The sequence below is a fragment of the Podarcis bocagei genome (assembly GCF_964188305.1).
Source record: "Podarcis bocagei genome assembly, chromosome: 5".
NCBI lineage: Eukaryota > Metazoa > Chordata > Lepidosauria > Squamata > Lacertidae > Podarcis > Podarcis bocagei.
The window spans coordinates 99,208,355-99,226,919 of NC_138129.1; the positions used below are offsets into that span (position 1 = coordinate 99,208,355).

The window sequence follows — 18,565 nt, forward strand, 5'->3', positions numbered from 1 at the left end:
CCGTGGTCGTGAAGGAACTTTTGGTTATCTTCAGGTGTTCTAATTTTAACCTTCCTTTCTTTGTAGGTGAAGGATAATCCTTGTGGAAACTCCCACCTATAGGGAATTGCGTTGTGTCTCAGCAATTTTGCTAGTTCTGTGTAGGTGGCTCTAAGGTCCAACAACTGTCTCGGAATATCTCTATAAATTTCCACCCTTTTGTCTTGTATTTCAATTGCTTTTTTGAAGTGAAGACCTAGGATCTTATCTCTCTCTTCCTTTGATCTTAAAATTATCAAACAGTCCCTGGATCTGTCTTTCCTTACCAATCTTCCCAGTCTATATGCCGAGACAATCCTGAAGTCTGTATCTTCCTTTAAACCCCAGAACTTCGAAAATTCCTGTGTCAAGTATCCAATCAAGTCTCCTTGCTCGAGTTCCGGGATGCCTCTCAATTTGATGTTACTTTCACGATTTTTCAGTTCCACCATTGACAGATAAATTTGTTGTTCACCCACCTGTTTGTGCAGGGGCTTGACTTCTCCTTTTATTTCTTCAACTTCTTTTTGTAGAGCTCCCACTTTCTGAATTGCTTCTCCAGCTAATTCCCGATTTTCCGCTGTTGCTCCTTGCAAATTCTCTATAGCTTGCGTGTGCTGGGAAACTTGATCAGTCAATTTTTGAATCGAGGAAGTCGCTTTATCTATTTTCAAAGACTGGTCGTCCACCTTCTGGTTTAAACTTGATAATTGTTCCAATATTTGTTTTAATAGTGTATCTGACCCACCTGCTGCCATATCTTCCTCAGTGGACTTCTCAATTATTTCCCCTTGCTCCCTTTGGGTCACCAGTACAGCTGGAACCGACGATCGGCGTCCTTGGGTCAGTGTTGTTTGTACAAATTGTGCTGGTTTTCTTTCCTTTTCTTTTTCCTTGGCCTCTTTAGATTCCTTAGCTTTAGATGCTCTTGTTCTCCCTGCACCACTCATTACACATCTGTCAGTGTTCAAGGTCAGATTGTCTATTATTCCATGGGAGAGACAAATTCAGTTATAAACAACCAGTGAAGTGGAATTCAAAACAAAAGTCAATTCCCAGGATTTTATAATCCGAAAGCCCTGTAGGGGGAGTGCCACCAGGTTTCAAAGACAAAGAAGGAAGTAATCCGCCATTAAAGTTCCAAATTATTTCAGCTCAGTAAATTCGATAGTCCAACAGTCCCTTCAGAGACTCAAAATTTCCCAAAGCACCTTTTATAGTTCAGCAAAGTTTCACAAGAGGTGCTTGCAACAGTATCACGTCCAGTCTTTTCTGCTCAAATGTATCAGTTACGCTCCAACAAAGTTTTTGCAAAGTTTTTGCAACTGTTTCCGCAGTTTAACACAGTCTCCCTCTCCGGCAGCCCGACGATCTGGCTCTTTAGAAATACAGCCCAAAGAAAAAGGGAGGTAGGAGGAAAGTCCCCATTTACTCCTTCTTTTAATCAATGTCCATTTCCACCTTCGGTTTAAAAGAAAAAAAAAGCAGGTCTAATAGCACGAAAAAGTTAAAACTTCCCACAGTCCCGTTTCAAGCGCTTTCCGCTTTTTAAAGCTTTGCTTTGATCTTGTCAGCAATGTCGGAAGACGGACTTCCCTTTTCTCGTCTCCCGTTTTCAGCCAAATTTAACAAATTCTTTGCCAAATTTTAAACCCTTTACTCACGGGTATGTTACTTGCGATTTGGTGTTGGTTTTAGGAAGAAGGATCAGCGCTCATCTGCAACGGCCGCGCGGCTTCACTTCCGCGGAAAGAGCGATGAACTCACAGCACCGCTACCCCTCCTTCACTCCGGGTCTCCTTACGGGGTCCCTTCTGTGTTTTCAGAGCAGCTTCTGGTGCCCGCCGAGTCCCACGGCCACGGGCTCACTCTACCCGTGGTTTATCTTGATGGGTCGTCGCTATGCCGCAGCGAACGACCCTTTTCCGCGGAGCCCCTCTTCAGAGACCGAAGAGGACCGCCATTACAGTTTCGCGCCGCCCCCGGAAGTCCCTTGCTCTCTTATTCTATATGTTAAATCTGCAAGTTGTGCATATTCTGTCAACTTAAGTTGTCAATCCTCTTTAGTTAGGACCTCACCCACTTTCCATTTTGGGGATAACCAAACACGGGGTACAGTTTTTGCATACATAAATAACCTTTTCTGACACCTGGGAATTTCAGTCTGGATTATACAGAAAGGACTCTGTTTTTTGGGGGGAAAGTAATTTTGAACATTTTTTTACATGTCCGCCGCATGTGGAGGAAGGTTCCCTCCACACTTTTCCAACACTTATCTGATTCTGTTTTATAAATCTAAGCCAACCTACTCGGAGTTAAGTACCATCTATGAATCATTTTCAAATAATTCTCTTTCAATGAATAGCATGCTGTAAATTTCAGGTCACTTTGCCAGAGTTTCCCCCAGAGGTTAAGATCTATATTGTGTCCTATATCTATTGCCCAGTGTGTCATTGAAGCTTTAACTAGCTCGTCTTTTGTTTCCCATTCATAGACATTTTAGACAAATGTTTATCCTTATTTTGCAAGAGTTCTTTTTCAAATTGTGAGCTTTGGTCAAAAAATAAACTATTTCTATCTGATTTAAACATATAATGTAGCTGGTGATACTGCAACCAATCCATAACTTGACTCCTTAGGTTTCCATTGGTTTCAGCTTGGGTCCCCTCCCCCATAAAATCCAGCAGTTCCCTGTAAGTCACCCATTGTCTGTCCATATTAACTCTCTTAATTGAGATTGCTTTGATGGGAGATAGCCATAAAGGTGTTTTGCTTTCCAGCAGATTTTTATACTTCTCCCAAACTCTATATCGGCATTGTCCAATACAATCCATTTTTTTAAGCCAACACAAACAAGCTGCCTCATAATACATTTGAAAGTCTGGCAGAGCAAAGCCTCCTTTTTCTTTTATATTTATCATAATTTTATGTTTAATTCTTGGCTTTCCCCCCTGCCAGAGATATCTTCTTTCCATTATTTGAAGCATCTAAATTATTTACAATTGGGATTTGATTGAAATAAAAACAGAATCTTAGGCAATAAATTCATTTTAATGGCTGAAATTCTACCTAACAGGGACAGTTCCATTCTCCTCCATATCTCCAACTCTTTCTTAACCCCTTTCCACAATTTAATATAATTATTTTCAAAAGGTTGTTCTGGTGTCAGCACCACATCATCAGCAAATGCCCTTAATTTATAAACTCTACATCCTACCTCAATACCTTTAATTTCTGAAGCAATATTTCTAATGTCATTATAAACAACAGTGGAGACAGGGGACAGCCTTGTCTCATTCTTTTTTCTATTTGGCATTTGTCTGAAAGAATATTATTTATTAATATATTTGCAGATTGAACAGTATAGATTGCTTTAATTCCTCCTACGAAAGAGTTACCTATTTTCATTTTCTCTAAAACCTGGATCATGAATGACCATGAAATATTATCGAAGGCTTTCTCCGTGTCTAGAAAGATTAACGCAGCCTGTTTTTCATTTCTTACTTCCAAATACTCTATTAAATTAATTACAATTCTTATATAGTCTTTATTTCGCTGGCCTGGTAAAACCCTGGCCTGGTCTCTGTGGACTGTCTCAGCCAGTGTCCTTTTCAATCTATTAGCTAAAATTGTAGCAAATAGTTTATAGTCACAGTTCAATAATGAAATAGGTCTGTAGTTCTTGGTCTTTGTTAAGTCACTGTTTTGTTTGGGGATCAAAGTAATGAATGCATCTTTCCATGAAACTGGAAACCTCTTTCCCTCCCCATTGTGTCATGTCTTTCAGACTATGCTTTCAAGAAGGGTGCTGTATGTCCATTCCCCAGCCCTCCACTACAAAGTGCCTGTCTATAGACAATCTATATCAGGAGTGGCCAAACTTGGCCCTCCAGATGTTTTGGGACTACAACTCCCATCATCCCTAGCTAACAGGACCAGTGGTCATGGATGATGGGAGTTGTAGTCCCAAAACAGCTGGAGGACCAAGTTTGACCATGCCTGATCTATATGAATAACTGCAGTAGTAAAGCCCAAGTTAGGGATACCTACCTGGGAATTGGGTTGTTTGGGTTCATCCACCCGCCATGGAGATTCACTTTTTGACCTGTACCGCTCATTTACAGTAACCACACTACCAGAAGGGCTAAATCTGCAAATGGAAATAGAGATTAATGGATAGTTGGGCAATATTATGATACTTTGAACAAAGACATGGGAAGCATCAGAACTTCTGCTTGATAATATTGGTCAATAACATTAGGAGTGGGGCAGCTGGGACTGGACAAAATGTGAGGTGTGTGTATGTGTACTAACGTTGATTTGGCAGCAATGAAATCTTTTAAGGCAGCCCAGCAACTTAGAGATGGACTGAGGAGCAGCTTAGCTTCCTGGGGAAAGGAAATTTGTTAGGGTGACTAAAGAGGATGAACAGTCCTATTCATGCAGAAGTTCAGACAGTGGATCTGATTAGGCATATTTCCGTCCAAGCCAGAAATATTCCTCAAACTTCAACTTATGGAGCATTTATAGACTGGGGAGTGTGCTTGCCATCAAGTGATGGCTGGTTGCACCTACCAAGTGATACCCAGCTTCCCCAAGAGCCTTTGTAAGGAGCAGCTGCCAAAAGAACTTTGAGGGAGTTTCTGAGCATTTGAGTTCATGTTTGGGGGATGAGTTGTTAGGTATTAATGCCAGTAGCCTGGTGGCTACTTTGGGATACTGCTAGCTGACCTACTGCTAAACTTAATATTTGTTTATTTTTGACATATTTTGTTAATCATTGACTTGTTAGTTTTATGTTGAAGTGACATTAGCTTTATTATTGATCATGGTTATTGTATTACTGCATTTTTACAGCTTATTTTCTATAAACTGCTTTGAGCACATTTGTATTTGCAGAAAATGCATATAAGTAAATATAAATAAAATCACTACTATGAGTAAGCTTTTCACAACTCGTTGATGTACATTCTACCATTTATAAGCAGCAGCACTCCCATCTGTCAAAGAATTAAGAATAATTTAACTTGGCATTACAGTCATACCTCAGGTTGAAGTAGCTTCAGGATGAATATTTTCAGGTTGCACTCCACAGCGACCCGGAAGTAACGGAGCGCGTTACTTCCGGAATTCGCTGCTTGTGCATGCGCAGACACTCAAAATGATGTCACGTGCATGCGCAGAAGTGGCTAAACGTGACCCGCGCACTCGCGTCTTACGTTTACTTCAGGATGCGAACGGGGCTCTGGAACGGATCCCGTTCGTATCCAGAGGTATCACTGTACCTTTGTTTTACATACTGCTATGCCTGACGCATGAACCTGTGACCACCTCCTCAACAAGAAGAGCCAGAAATGCTCTCTCAGTACTAATATTTTTTTTTCAAGTAGCAACATTATACCAACAAAAAGGGTCAAATCAGTCATCCTGCTAAACCACAGTAAAGAAACTTCATTATGGAAAATTCACCATGAGGTCAGAATAGACAGACCATGTTCTGAAGATCATGGCTTGGTGTGATGACCACACGGTCATTGCTCTGCCTTCAGAGATCATTGTACCTAGAGATGGGAGAACTGGGAAAATGTAAAAAAGAAAGCAGGCAAGCAGCTTGAATCTGTTTGGAATGGACTGGGATGATGGCTGAAATGAACCAAAGAGGTGTTGTGTTCTCAGTGACTGATTCACAACTATGGAATTCCTCTCCCTTAGTGATCTATGCCAGCCCTGTGCAACCTTTTTGACTAGGATTAAGGGGGCCGAGGTTTTCAGCATATTTTATGTTTTGAAGCTGCTCAAGTGCGTTCTGGATGCAAGTGCTACAAAAATTACTGTTATCATCTCTTGAGCCTTCAGGGTGTGGCAGGCTATATACAAGTTAAATGGTAAAGTGGAATCAACCATTAGTTTAGATAAAATACAGTGAATAGATAAATAAATACCAGTGCTGGGCAGGCAGCTATGAGACTACTGAAAAACACAGTAAACTTGGTGTAGAAGGTATTAAACTCATACCACGGAAACCACTTCTGAGAAAGGGTTAGTGATCTTGTGTATGTTAGGGACTTTTCTAGAAATTTCTAATATGAAGAAGATATGCCTTTCACAGCTTCTGATCCCCCCTCCCCTGCTACAAAAGCTGAGCAGATCTCTGCCTGGGGAAGATAAAGTCCCACTCTAGAGCTTATGTGAAATAATAGAATATTGACTGTCCAGATCACCATTTATGCACTTTCTGCTGTTAATCCTCTACAAACTGCAACTTTCATATGTCCTTTTAATCATGCCTCATCTTCTATGACTTTTTTAGACAGCAAGCTCTGGACAGTGAGAATCATGGTGCTTGTAGATTCTGTACAATGCCCAGAACACTCTTGGAAGCAAATCAGTTTTTAACAACAGAAAGTCTCACCTGTCAATCTCTGTGCTGGTTGGCCTGGCCACTTTTGCTCCTGATGAGCCTAATGCGTAACTTTCCTGTCCCATTGATCCATGGCCTGTGGTATCAATCACCATGGCAGTGACCTCCTCAGCACTGCTCCCATCTTCTCCAGATGGCTGGTTTTCTGTCCCCAGCCACTCCTCCAGGTTCTCCGTTTTGATTCGTACTGCTCCAAGAACTTTGACGTCATCGTCACCCTGCCCACCATGGTCTGCCACTCCCGTCTCCACATACCACTGACCTGCCCTATTAATCCTCAGTATGGGCTCCCTGCTCTCCACATCTGAGCTCTGCTCGATTATCTGAGGGCTTGTAGACTCCTCAGGAGGACTAAGTTCCCGAATGTCCAGCACAGTGCTGACCTGGCCCATGCGGCTTCCTTTCGGGGTGCTGTGGTGTGGACTCAGAGAGCGATTCAGAGATTCTGGAGGCCGTTCTTGATGCTTTGCCCTCGTTTGGCTCAATTCTGCTTCAACACCGGCTACGTTAATTTTGAAATGAATGCCCTCCAAGATCTGTGTGCACTTGTCTATAACATGTTGCATCTGCAGGAAACTAGCTGCAGTCAGGTAGCTTATGATATCAGCCAACTGGAGGCATATCCGGCCCGTGTAGCAAAAAGAGAGGAGTTGCTCAAAAACAGTGGGATTTTTGATGACAGAAATGGAAACCGTACTCATCTCGTTCAGCGACATGTGGTCCCGGAAGTAAGGTGAACTGGCAGCCAGTACTACTTTGTGTGCCCTGAATGCTTGGCCCTGCACATTGACTACAATGTCACATAGCCGGCCCTGCATGCGCAGCTGGTTGAGGTGGCTCAGGACAGAATTGCTGAAGTCAGGAATCTCCAGCTGAATGTTTCCACTTTTCTCCATGTCGGCTCCAGTTGCAGGTGGAGCAACCCTAACAACAACAAAATGGCACCACAGGAAGCATTAGAAAATATTTCTCTTTATGCCTGCTTCTCATACTACATGAGGAAGACAAGAGTGTCCATAAATAGTTCTCAGACAATGAATTTGCACACACTTTCAGATATGATTGTGATTCACAAGAGGATAAAATACAAGTTCTTTTAAAGAACGTATTGCTCAAAATTAGTTGTTTAACACAACCATATTTAGAGGGGTTGAGAACAGAAGAAAAGCAGTCAAGGTTAGCCTCCATTGTACATAACATTACACATAGTCTAAACTTTCTCCCTTGGGTATTCATCTTAATAATACCAAAAAGAACAGCATCAGTTAACAATAAGAGAAGAAATAAGTGTTTTGAAGCCTTTTGAAAGTTGTAGCAATAAATGCTTGGGACCAATTTACCAAGTGCTCAAAGGGCAAATCATGAATTTATGCACTATTTTTAGAGATACCAACACAGCTTTGGACTTCTGCCATTCTTTCTGTTGCTAAGAACAGATTTCTGATGGGAAGGTCATGGAGACCACACAAAAGCAACTATGGCAGAATGATTAGGAATACACATCTTAACTACACAGAGGAATCAGCATACCAAGCTTTACGACAAGCATGGTCAAACTTGGCCCTCCAGCTGTTTTGGGACTACAATTCCCATCATCCCTGACCACTGGTCCTGTTAGCTAGGGATGATGGGAGTTGTAGTCCCAAAACAGCTGGAGGGCCAAGTTTGTCCATGCCTGCTTTAGGAGAATCAGTGATCTGAAATCACACCCTGTGTTACAGCTGGGGTTTTCTGTAGCTACCTAACTGGATAGATCTGCTGCCGCCTATACTTATGAATGAAAACAGATGCTTCCTGAAGCAGTATCCCAGAGAGTGGGGTGGGTTTGGGGTTCACTTCTAACTGATGCAAAGATTTATAGATCTGGAAGCAGCTTGTGCTGATAGAGCATTGTGGGTATGACAGTGGGCTGTAACAACGAGGCTAGGGGCTTTGAAAAGAACCCTTTCATTCATCTGCTGCTTTTGACAGGGTGTGTCATCTATCCTCCTGCTTTGTGATAACAGTACCCTACCACAACAGTATTGTGAATACGTAGGACTATTTTTTTCAGACTGGGAACTCATCTTAAATTTTCAGGAGACCCACTTTTCGTCTACTGTATATGTTTGTTTTTCTCCTTTTCTGTATATGGAGAGTAGAGGCAAAGATAGCCAGGCTGCTATACTGTCAACTGAAAAGGAATATGGCAGATTCGGCTTGTAAGAGCAGGGTTATGAAAAGAAAATCTGCATCAATTTAAATTCCTTCTTCTATGCAATGATTAAACACAGAAAACACACCTTTTGAGGTGGGAGAGGTTGTGAAACCATTCATATTGTACAGGGGTGTCCACTCCAGTTGAAGACCAATGAATCTGGCTGACGTGGGATACTCAAAAGGTGGTTAATTCTGAATGATGCTGCCCAAACATAAGGGGCAGATATTATTTTGGATCCCATATCTTCTCTAGTCTTTGTAACTGGGCCTTTAGACATTCATAATTTAAGGTGATAACAAACGCTTTAGCATTTCATTCTTCAGGGGGGAGTATTCATTTGCTGTGTTTTAGTTTAATCTATCACTTCAATCACACTCCTTGCAGGCAAGGAATTTCCTTGACAGTTTCAGAGCATGCCTTGGATAAAAAACAAGTTTGGATAATACTAATCTAGAGAGTCCCACCTTAGGTAAATGACTGGACACCACTGCTCCAAAATACATTTAAGTGGGCACAAAAGTCAACATTATTTGCATACTCCCTGAACAGACTATCCCTTTCTTGTATGAACTAAGAAAAGAGAAGGGAAGCAATAGAAACAAGATACCCCAAATCATTAGAATGGAATAAAGTATAGTTGTACCAGGAGAAAAAACAACAACCTTTAATAGGATACAAAAGCTAGGAGATACATTCGCAACACAGTAGCAATGACAGTTTTAATGACGGTGGTCCTCTGCTTCTGCGTTCAGGCTTCACCCCTCCCGTTCCTTGTCCCAAATGCCCTCACCCACGCAGGACCTCTCAGCACGCCAAAGCCCTCAACACGCGAGAACATTACAAAGCAGCCACGTCAAGACGAGGGGCAATTAAAAACAATGAGTCGAGAGAGACCCAAATAAATGAATATTGACATTCCTTCCCTGGTTGGAGGCGGCGGAATAAGGAAAAGAGGGTGGGGGTCGCGCGACCTTTTAGCCAGAAGCAGTTCCAGGGAGGAGCAAACGGAGTTGCTAAGAGACAGGGGGGCTACGGATTGGGGTCCGGAAGGGAGCCCCCCTCATTCGGGGAGCAGGTTAGGCCAGCCCAGGGGAGGGGGGCCTTCTGAGGGTCCACCTGAGAGGCGTGGGGGGTGGGGGGGAGAAGAGAGAGGCTGCCGCTCTCCAGACCTCCTTCCCTTTCCCGAGGGGACCGAAATATACCGTCTACGTACCTCCAGGGGTGGGGGGCGGGGGGTGGGACGAGCCCGAACACCCTTCCGGAAGCGAAACCCCCCAGACGGGCGACGCCCCGGAAGAACATCCCCCTTTCCCCGACGCTTGTTCTGATTGACTAGCTTTCCTCCAGGCTCCTCGTCCGGCAGCCCCGCCCAGAGGCGCGAGCCCGCCATGGGGAGGGGGCCCGAGGGAGGCGTCTCGTGACCCCCAGCGCGCGCGATTGGTGGGGGAACTTGGGGAGGCGGGACCGAGTTCTTTCCTTCTTCGCCCCTGGGCGGGGCCATGCAAAGAAAGCCTCGTGCCCTCACGTGATCCTAGGGAGGGCGGGGCCTGCGGGCCTATATAAAGAGAGAGGCCCCACGTTGCTCTCTCTTTTCTAGGTCGCCATTGCTTGCGCTCTGCTCTCCTTTGGGGACCATGGTGAGTGTTCGGGTTTGTTCGCTTTTCTTCCTTTCTCAGCCAGTTCCACCCCAGTCGGGCTTTCTGGAGCGCGCAGGGTGCCTAGGAAGTGTCGCCCCCCGCGGATGGCTCGGGGGGGCGCTGGATGGAGGCGGATGGCTGCTCGGGCCTGGCCAGCCAGTGGCGCCTGGGCCTCCTTCCAGAATGGCCCTCGGAGGAAAAGGCAGGAGCGGCTGTCTAAATACGAATTTCAAAAGGCCTAAGCAGTGACGAGCGCGGCCCTTACTAGGAGTAGCAAACGGGATTGCAGTCTGCAGGTCGGGAGCCCGAATCGCCGGGGGGGTCGACTTAGGTGGGGCAGATCGCGGCGGCTTTTAACGTAGTTCTGGCCATTGCCCTAAATTCGCCCTGGGCTTACTTAGCACTCACTCAGATCAGTTGCCCACGGGGGCCGAGTAGATCTCAGAAATACCTTGATTTTGATGGTGAACGGGTATTGCAACTCGGGAATAGCTGAGGAATTGTTTATTTCTTGCATTTATATCCTTCCTTAGCCCCCCCTCCCGGACCTCAAGGCCGCGTGCCTAGTGCGCCCCCCCCCCCGCCAATTGAATGCCCACAACCACCTTGTGAGGCAGGCTGGACGGAGGGAGTGACTGGCCAAGATCACCGGGCGAGTTTCTGGCGGGGGGGGGGCCTAGTCTGCCCCTCCAGCCACTGCGCCGCACTGGTTCGCAGAAATGGCAAATGTCCTGTCCTTCCTCTATACCTAGCATTAAAATTCCGTGAATGGAGCCACCGCCCCTTGCAGGCTAGTAATTCTCCTGCCCTAAGTATATTTTCTAGACTAATAACTTGGACAGTGGATGTAAGAGAAATCTCACTGGGGAGTCCTTATTTGGAGTGTGGTAGTGAAACCGTTGCAGCGAGTCTTCTCACAAAAGTAAAGTGAGCTGCACCGAAGGTAGCACATGGCATCTTTTTTCAAAAGTCATTTCCTGATGAAGATGAGCTCTCCTTCACCGTACCTGCACATGATGATAAATGATGTTGGTAGGGACATCTGAGAGCATGATGAATACCAACATCTCTGAGCAGGATTAGGACCCGGGTATATTCAATGCTCAACGAGGCATTTTAAAATAGCCCTGCTAGTTCAAAGTCAGATACTCCTGTATTGCAGATTAATTTATGGCAGCTCTAATGTACCTCAATGAATATTGCAGGCCAGTGTTCAGGCTTTGCATGGTTTACAAGAGCCCTACAGTGTTTGCCACAGATACTAAAAAAACCCTTTTGTGGGTTGGTTTGAAGCTGAGAGTGGTTACAGTTGCGCTGCTGCTGTAGCCCTGTGTTGCTTAGATTTCTGTGTTGCATGTTGGGCTGAAATACTATTTCAGGTCAATGGCAGGGTTGATGCTGATTTGCATTCCCAGTCAAATACCAGGTTGTTAGGGGACCCACTTGTTTTTAGAAGCATTTTAACTTACGAGAGCTCTAACATATTTTTTTGTGTGCTTCCTCATAGGCTCAGAAGGTGAAGACAGTACTATTTGTGGAGGTAACATTTTCTGTTTTGGATTAAAAGAAAACTGTTTAGGCTTTTTCACAATGCAATATATAGCTTGCTTAAATGAGAACTAACTTTGTGCCACAATGATGACACTTATTTGCTACTCTTGATTAGAATGATGAGAATGCTCAACCACCTATAATTGAAACTGAGGCACTGAACATTTTTTAAGGGGCATCTAAATTGTTTTTAAAGGTTTTGTAACTTGCTGTTTTCCTTGCAGGGTTTGAGAAATGGTTTGGTACTTACAGAAGGAAGATATTTGGGTAAGTGTCCTACAGAAGATCAAGCAATCTGTATAAAAGCCTCTACCAGCTTTTCCTGGGAGTTTTATATACAGTGGATGCTCGGGTTGTGAACATGATCCATGCGGGAGGCACGTTTGCAACCCGCAGCGCTGTGTCTGCGCACACGCAGTTTGCGATTTGGCGCTTCTGCGCATACGCAACCTCCGAAACCTGGAAGTAACCCATTGCAGTTCTTCCGGATTTTGGCGCGTCCGTAACTCGAAAAACTGCAACCTGAAGCGTCTGTAGCCCAAGGTATGACTGGTAGTTTTAAACGGCATATACTTAAATTGAGCAAGCTAGCAGCATTAAATGCAGCTTTGGTTTCTCTATTGTGATTGAAGGATGTGTGTGATGAAAGCATAGTTCAGCAGATAATCTGTGATGATTGCAGATGTCTTTCGCTCCTATCTGATGCATCCGAGTTATTTTGATGGTACTATCATTGGTATAGTTTCTGTACTTAATGCCGAACATCAACATTCTTTGCTTGCCAAGGAGATGGCCATTTTATAATATGCCTATTTACTACTTTGGGGGAAAAACATGGAACATTTTTAGCTCAAGGCATATTATCTAGGTAAAAACTAGATGTCTACTGAGGCAACCAGTCAAACAGTTAATGCCATTAACAGCATGAAAGTGTTTGGCAAAAGATGATTTAGACTATTAAGGTCATAAGTTGTAACAGAATTAAAATTTTCTTGCAGGGTCTGCATTTGCACTGTATGCTGGATTATGGCCTGGTTGCTGCTATACTATAAATTTCAGTCCAGCTCCTTAGCATGGCCAAACAGGTATGTTTCACGGAAAAATTTGAATGTGTAGTTATGGCAGAAAGGGAATTTTGAGCATTGGCAGGGCACCTCTCATGAACAACGGCAGTGACCCACAGCATGCTTAGGCTGCCCAAAAGTTTTCTGTTTCTCCCCACTCCGTTATATTATTACCAAGCACGCTTGCTTGCGTTATGCTGTAATGGGTCAGATTATATCAGTCTTTGAACTTCTTAAAATACTCATAACACACTTTACATCATGTATTAAATCTCAGGTCTGCATGAATTGCAGCAATAATAAAAGACTGGAGATTTCAGTAGCCCTTATTGTTTGGTCCACTGTGGTTGTATTGATCCAAATTGTATTTATCCCCAGGCATATGAGAAATTTTCCAGTACATTCTTTGCTTTTCTAAATAGTGTTGGGAAGTTTGTGTCCTGTCCTGCCTTTGTTCTCCAGAGGTTTCAAAGCAGCCATTCTATGTAGTTGCCAATGCTGTAGTTATTAGGTTATATGTAGACATTAAATCTGCTGTATATGATGCTGAATCAGGTCGCTGATCGAAATGAGGATAATTGAATCAACACTGATACAGTGGTTCGTTGTAGTTTTATAAAGAAGAAAGGCTGGGTTCAATACTAAAATCGCTTATTGTCGCTTTTATAGGCCTCCGTAATGCAGCTGTATGAGACTTGAGTTCTGAAGCAAAAAAGGTGGGTTAGTTGCTGGGAAGTGATTTGTCAGTCAGTTCAACCTCACTGCAATATTTGTTGAGCAGTGTGATAAAACTTGCTTAGAGAGGCTGTGAAGTTCTTCAAGAATAGTCCAGTGCTATTGGACTATACTTTTGAAATATGGGTCCCATTTATTCCCAGCACAATTATAAATACTGCTCATGCAGCCTGCCTAGGAGGTGCCAATGCCTCTTAGGTATAACACTGAACAAGGTCTTCTAGTTATATCAGTAATGTGTGGTATATAATGCAAGCAGCCTGTGTGATGAGAAGCCAATGAAGCTGAATTAAATAATGGAGATTTGTAATTAGCTCTACCTGACTTGGGCAGCTGCTTGCATTTTCCTGTTTAGCAGCTAGCTTTCTCTGGGCTGTCTTAAAGAAAACTTTCTTTCTAGGTCATGAGGCGACTTTGAAGATCTCCTTAGAGTTACATTCCTGATAGTGGTAAGTTACTATAAGACATCTACCTGATAAAATTTGTTCAGCATTGCAGTAACATTGGCAAATGTTTTGGAAGGATCAAGCAATAATGTGGGGATTAGTATGGGCTGCTTGTCAACAATTCCCTGTTAGATCTTCCAGATATGGTAATAAGGGTTTTATTTTGGGCGATTTTTAATTGTTTATATAACTTTAGGCATTTTTCATAGCTTGCTCAGTACTAGACCACACATGTAGCCAGTGATGATAATAGATTCCGCCAAATGACTGCTCATGAAATTAACAGCATACCGTTCTATATACTGAGGTTACATTGATCTGTGGTCATTAGTTAGGAAACTTACAGAAATACAAATTACTTTCTAGTTTCACATTAATAGAACACGCGAATATAAAGTTCCAGGTTCCTTTGTGTTTGTGATCCACCCATGCCAACATTTGGTTCTGGCCAACACAGTTCTGCTTAACTTTGGGCAGTTCCCTGTGGGAAGGTGTTACCAGTCAAATCTTAAAGCAAAAGGTGCCAAAATGAGTTTAACGTTTTCCAGAGCCGAGCCGAGCTGGTTCCCTGTAATAAGATCCTCTGTTGCAACTTAATTAACAAATGTTTCTTTCTCTTTAAAGTCCAAATGGTTGAGGATTCTCCAGTTTTGAGTTACCTGCTGAAAGAGGTTAGTAAATGACTAGCTTTGAAATCTGACACCATAGGCTTGTCTTCTGCTTTGGGGAGGGGCTGTAGTGCAGAGGAGAGCTCCTAACTCCATGCAGAAGGTCCCAGGTACAGTTCCTGGTTATAGGAGACTGGAAAGCTGCTGCTAATTGAAGTAGGTAGTACTAGGTTAGATGGCTCAATGGGCTGAGTTCATACAAAGCAGCTTTCATATTTTGCGTTTTCCCTTCCTTTTGAAATTCACACCACAAATTAAGTCAGGCTCTGCCTGCTGGAAAAAAGCCAATGATGTTTTAAGAGTAGTGGACAGAAAATATTTCTGACAATTGTGCGCTGAGGCTTTTATTGGGGGTTGGACAATGTAGCTGAGCAGAGACATGCCGGTGGCTCTTGGCGTGTCAAGTACCATGACTTACCTAAGACTGTCTTTAAGGAATGAGATCATCACCCCACTCGTACTGACCATCCCAGGTCCTTTCTCCTATCAGACCAAACAGAGCAGATAACAGTAAAGCTTGCTAGGTTCTTAGCAGGGGCAATCGGAATAAGGGCCGCTGACTACCTAAGACTGAACTTCTGAATCAAACAAGTTTCTACAGCAGTGGGAATGTGCACTTCTTAATAGGCATCTCCTTTGCGTAAGAGTACACTCAAAAACTTGGATTGGCTCATGATGAGAACTTTGTCTTAGGTCTGATATATAAACTAATGTTTAAACTATGGCAAATATCTTCCTTTTTTTAGACACAGTGGAAACTGATGGAGAGGAGAGGCCTGAGCTTCACAATACACTGGTAAGCTGTAAAAATGACATTTATCACTGTTAAGAACCCTTCCCATTGGCCACCCAGTGCCAACGGTATAAGTCTAGTGTAAGTGATCGAGGTGGCAGGGAACTCCAAGCTGGTGAGCAGGGCCCACCTAAGTGTTAATCAAATACTGCATCTGCTGAGATTTTTGCTCAACACACACGGTATGTTTGTATTGTTGATGATGAAATTGTAGAAAACAATGGGAATCTCTCTGAAAAGAAGTGAAGAGAATTTGCACTGAAACAGTACAGAAATGGTGCTCCCTTTTAGTGCATTGCTGCTTGGGTGCACATAAGATATAACTTTCATTGCAGATTAAACAGGAATGTTCTGGAGAACTCTGCCTGTGTGATGCAAGTGCTACACGCTCTGGATTGGGGGGAAAGGAACAGAACATTTTAAGCTGGTAAGCATGCATTGGTTGTTAGAAATATATATTCAAAAATTGGTCCTAAATGTTCCCCTGAGGTAGTAAAAGTATGCAAGGGTCTGGAGAAGAATGGCAAGAATGAGCAGATACAGTGATGATAACATAGTTCAGCAGATTGAACTGTGGTGAAGAACTGCAACTGTCTTTCGCTCCTATCTGATGTATCTCGCTTCAGACCACAAGTATACAAGTCCCTTTTTTAAGCCTTCACTTACATTACATGTGCAGATTCTATTGTAAAACTTTAAATGTAACAGCACAGCCTGCTTCTGTGGAGTTAGTGATTACTGCAATGAAATAATAGAAAAGTCCATCCGCAGAACAGGTTGATTCAGAAACTTGTGCAATATTCCAAATCATTTAGTGGTTTTGTCCATGCTGTGTTTAAGACATATTCCTTACCCTTTTATATATCTCTTTCAAATGTAGGTGGTGAACATCTTGAAGTAACAGTTGTATGTGAAAGGTAGGTATCTATCTTGTGTATCACATGCTATATGGTGATGTGTGAATGGATATATGATGATAAACATAACCTTGAACTCTCTCTCTGACTACACGATGGAAAATATCAAGGTCTGATCTGTTCATTTGCTGGTATGTGCAGCTGTTTAATGTGGAATGCACTGGCTTGACACCCTTTCTTCTTCATCCTAGATGTGAAGTTGCAGCCTTACCCAGAAGACATTCAACTTAAAATAGTGGAAGGACCCGAATGTACATTCTGTGACATCTGGATATTGAATATAAGCTTTGGTTACAATAGATGTAGATTCTTCAGATGTTTGAGTCAAAATGAAAATGCTGAGCATGTGCATCCTCATACCTAGCAGTTTATTCAAATAAATGGGAGAAACTGAGGCAGCTTATAAGTAAAGCTGCCATTTTTGGATAGGAGTAGCATAGCCACAACTGGCATTGGGGAAGTAATTGTTCAATGCTAATCTTGACTTGGTGGATGTCTGTGGTGATTGTGCTCATACTTCTATTGCTTTTTTAAAAAAACTGAGCTATCTACTTTAGGTTTTCATGAGAAGGTCAAGTTGTAGGGGGTGGGGGAGTTGTAAAAATGGCCCCCTTTTATTGTAAGCTGCCCCTGTATTCCTTGGATGAAGGGTGTTATATACATACAATCAATAAAGGATTTAATCCAACCTCAGAACTGCATCAGCTTCTTTTTAACAGAGGTGTATAAACATGGGTAAAGTTGCTGAATAGCAGTGAGATGTGCTTTTCTCAAAGTTAATTCTGTCACCTTTTCCCCTCTTGTATTAGACCTCTTCTGAGGTTTTTGTTAATGCACAGATGAAGGAAAGCCCTGTTTAGAGTTAATATTTCTCATGTCTCTTTTCCCACTCACCTGATTTTGGTTTGTTAAAAGTGACATTTCATGTGGTCAAAGACCAGAGTTTCATTCGTCTCAGCCGAAAGGATATACAAATTAACCACCTAAAATAATTGGCATCCATCAAAGAATATGCTTGTTAATTGATTATTGAACATTCTGGCTTTTGTTTGATATAATAAATTTTATTTATATGCAGCCAAAGCCGGGCTCAGGGCGGCTAACACCAATAAAATCACAGCAACAACATAATAGGGGAAATGGGGGGGGGCACCAATTTAAAATGCAACCTCATTTTAAAATAGCCGATAAATCAAGACCATAAGGGGAGGGAAACATAAGGGTCAGACTGAGTCTAAACCCTGGCCCTAGTTGAGACCAATCTAACCACCTTGAAACCTGGGACCTACAAAACGTCATTTCTGGACCTTGAGGTCCTCTGTGGAGCATACCAGGAGACGTGGTCCCGTAGGTACGGGGATCCTAGGCTGCATAGGGCATTAAAGGTCAAAACCACCTTAAATCTGACCCTGTACTCCACTGAGAGCCAGTGCAGCTGGTAAAGCACTGGATGGATGTGATCCCGCAGCGAGGACCAGCTTCAAAGGCAGCCCTGCGTAGAGCAAGTTACAATGATGAAGCCTGGAGGTGACCACATGGATCACTGGCCAGATTGGGGTGAGAAAGGAAGGAAAAATGCCACTTGCTGTGGCTGTAACCTGTGCCTCCATGGAAAGGGAGCCATAGGAGGTTACACCCACGCTCTTGGCAAAAGGCGCTGGCACTAATTGAGCCCTCGCAAGAGATGGGAGTTGCCCCCCCCCAACCCCATGTAGTCCCGACCCAGCCAGAGGACCTCTGTTCAAAGGATTTAACTTCAACCGGCTCCCACGCAGCCATAGCTTCCAAGCATCTGGTCAGTGTTTCTGGGGCCCAGTCAGGGTGGCTGTCCATCAACAGAAAGCTGAGTGCCAGCATACTGATGACAACCCAGCCCAAAGCTCCAAACAATTTGGGCACAGGGGCGCATAAAGATATTAAAAAGCATCAGGGAAAGGATTGCACCCTGCAGTGTGCCCTCCACACACCAAGGAGTGCTGCGGCGACAACTCCCTCCCTAGCGCCACCCTCTGTCCCCGACCTGAGATAAAGGAGCACAGCCATTGTCTGACTGCCCTGAATCCCCCACGTCGGCGGCCCAAAAGTTCATGATCAACCGTGTCGAAGGCTGCTGAC

At 43.4% G+C, this 18,565-nt stretch overlaps 1 protein-coding gene and 1 long non-coding RNA gene across 3 annotated transcripts in view; one reads left to right on the forward strand and one right to left on the reverse strand.

The window, feature by feature from the left end:
• ZBTB37 (zinc finger and BTB domain containing 37) overlaps positions 1–9,956 on the reverse strand; it is a 32,547-nt gene extending 22,591 nt beyond the window's left edge. The window contains exons 1-3 of one of the 2 annotated variants that reach the window (XM_081194449.1): positions 9,853–9,956; positions 6,431–7,363; positions 4,069–4,168 (exon numbers count right to left, since the gene is read on the reverse strand). In XM_081194449.1, the coding sequence (XP_081050575.1) occupies positions 4,069–4,168; positions 6,431–7,363; positions 9,853–9,941 (1,122 nt within the window). In that variant the 5' untranslated portion in view covers positions 9,942–9,956. Of the gene's footprint in view, positions 1–4,068; positions 4,169–6,430; positions 7,364–8,721; positions 9,434–9,852 lie in introns of those variants that run through there. The other variant, XM_081194450.1, reaches the window with a different exon arrangement.
• A 228-nt stretch (positions 9,957–10,184) lies between these two features.
• On the forward strand, positions 10,185–16,807 carry LOC308587134. Its single transcript, XR_014008200.1, has 11 exons — positions 10,185–10,276; positions 11,784–11,816; positions 12,052–12,094; positions 12,826–12,912; positions 13,561–13,607; positions 14,027–14,075; positions 14,697–14,743; positions 15,487–15,536; positions 15,869–15,960; positions 16,414–16,450; positions 16,642–16,807. It is a non-coding gene; the product is annotated as an uncharacterized lncRNA (long non-coding RNA).
• Positions 16,808–18,565: the final 1,758 nt, after the last annotated feature.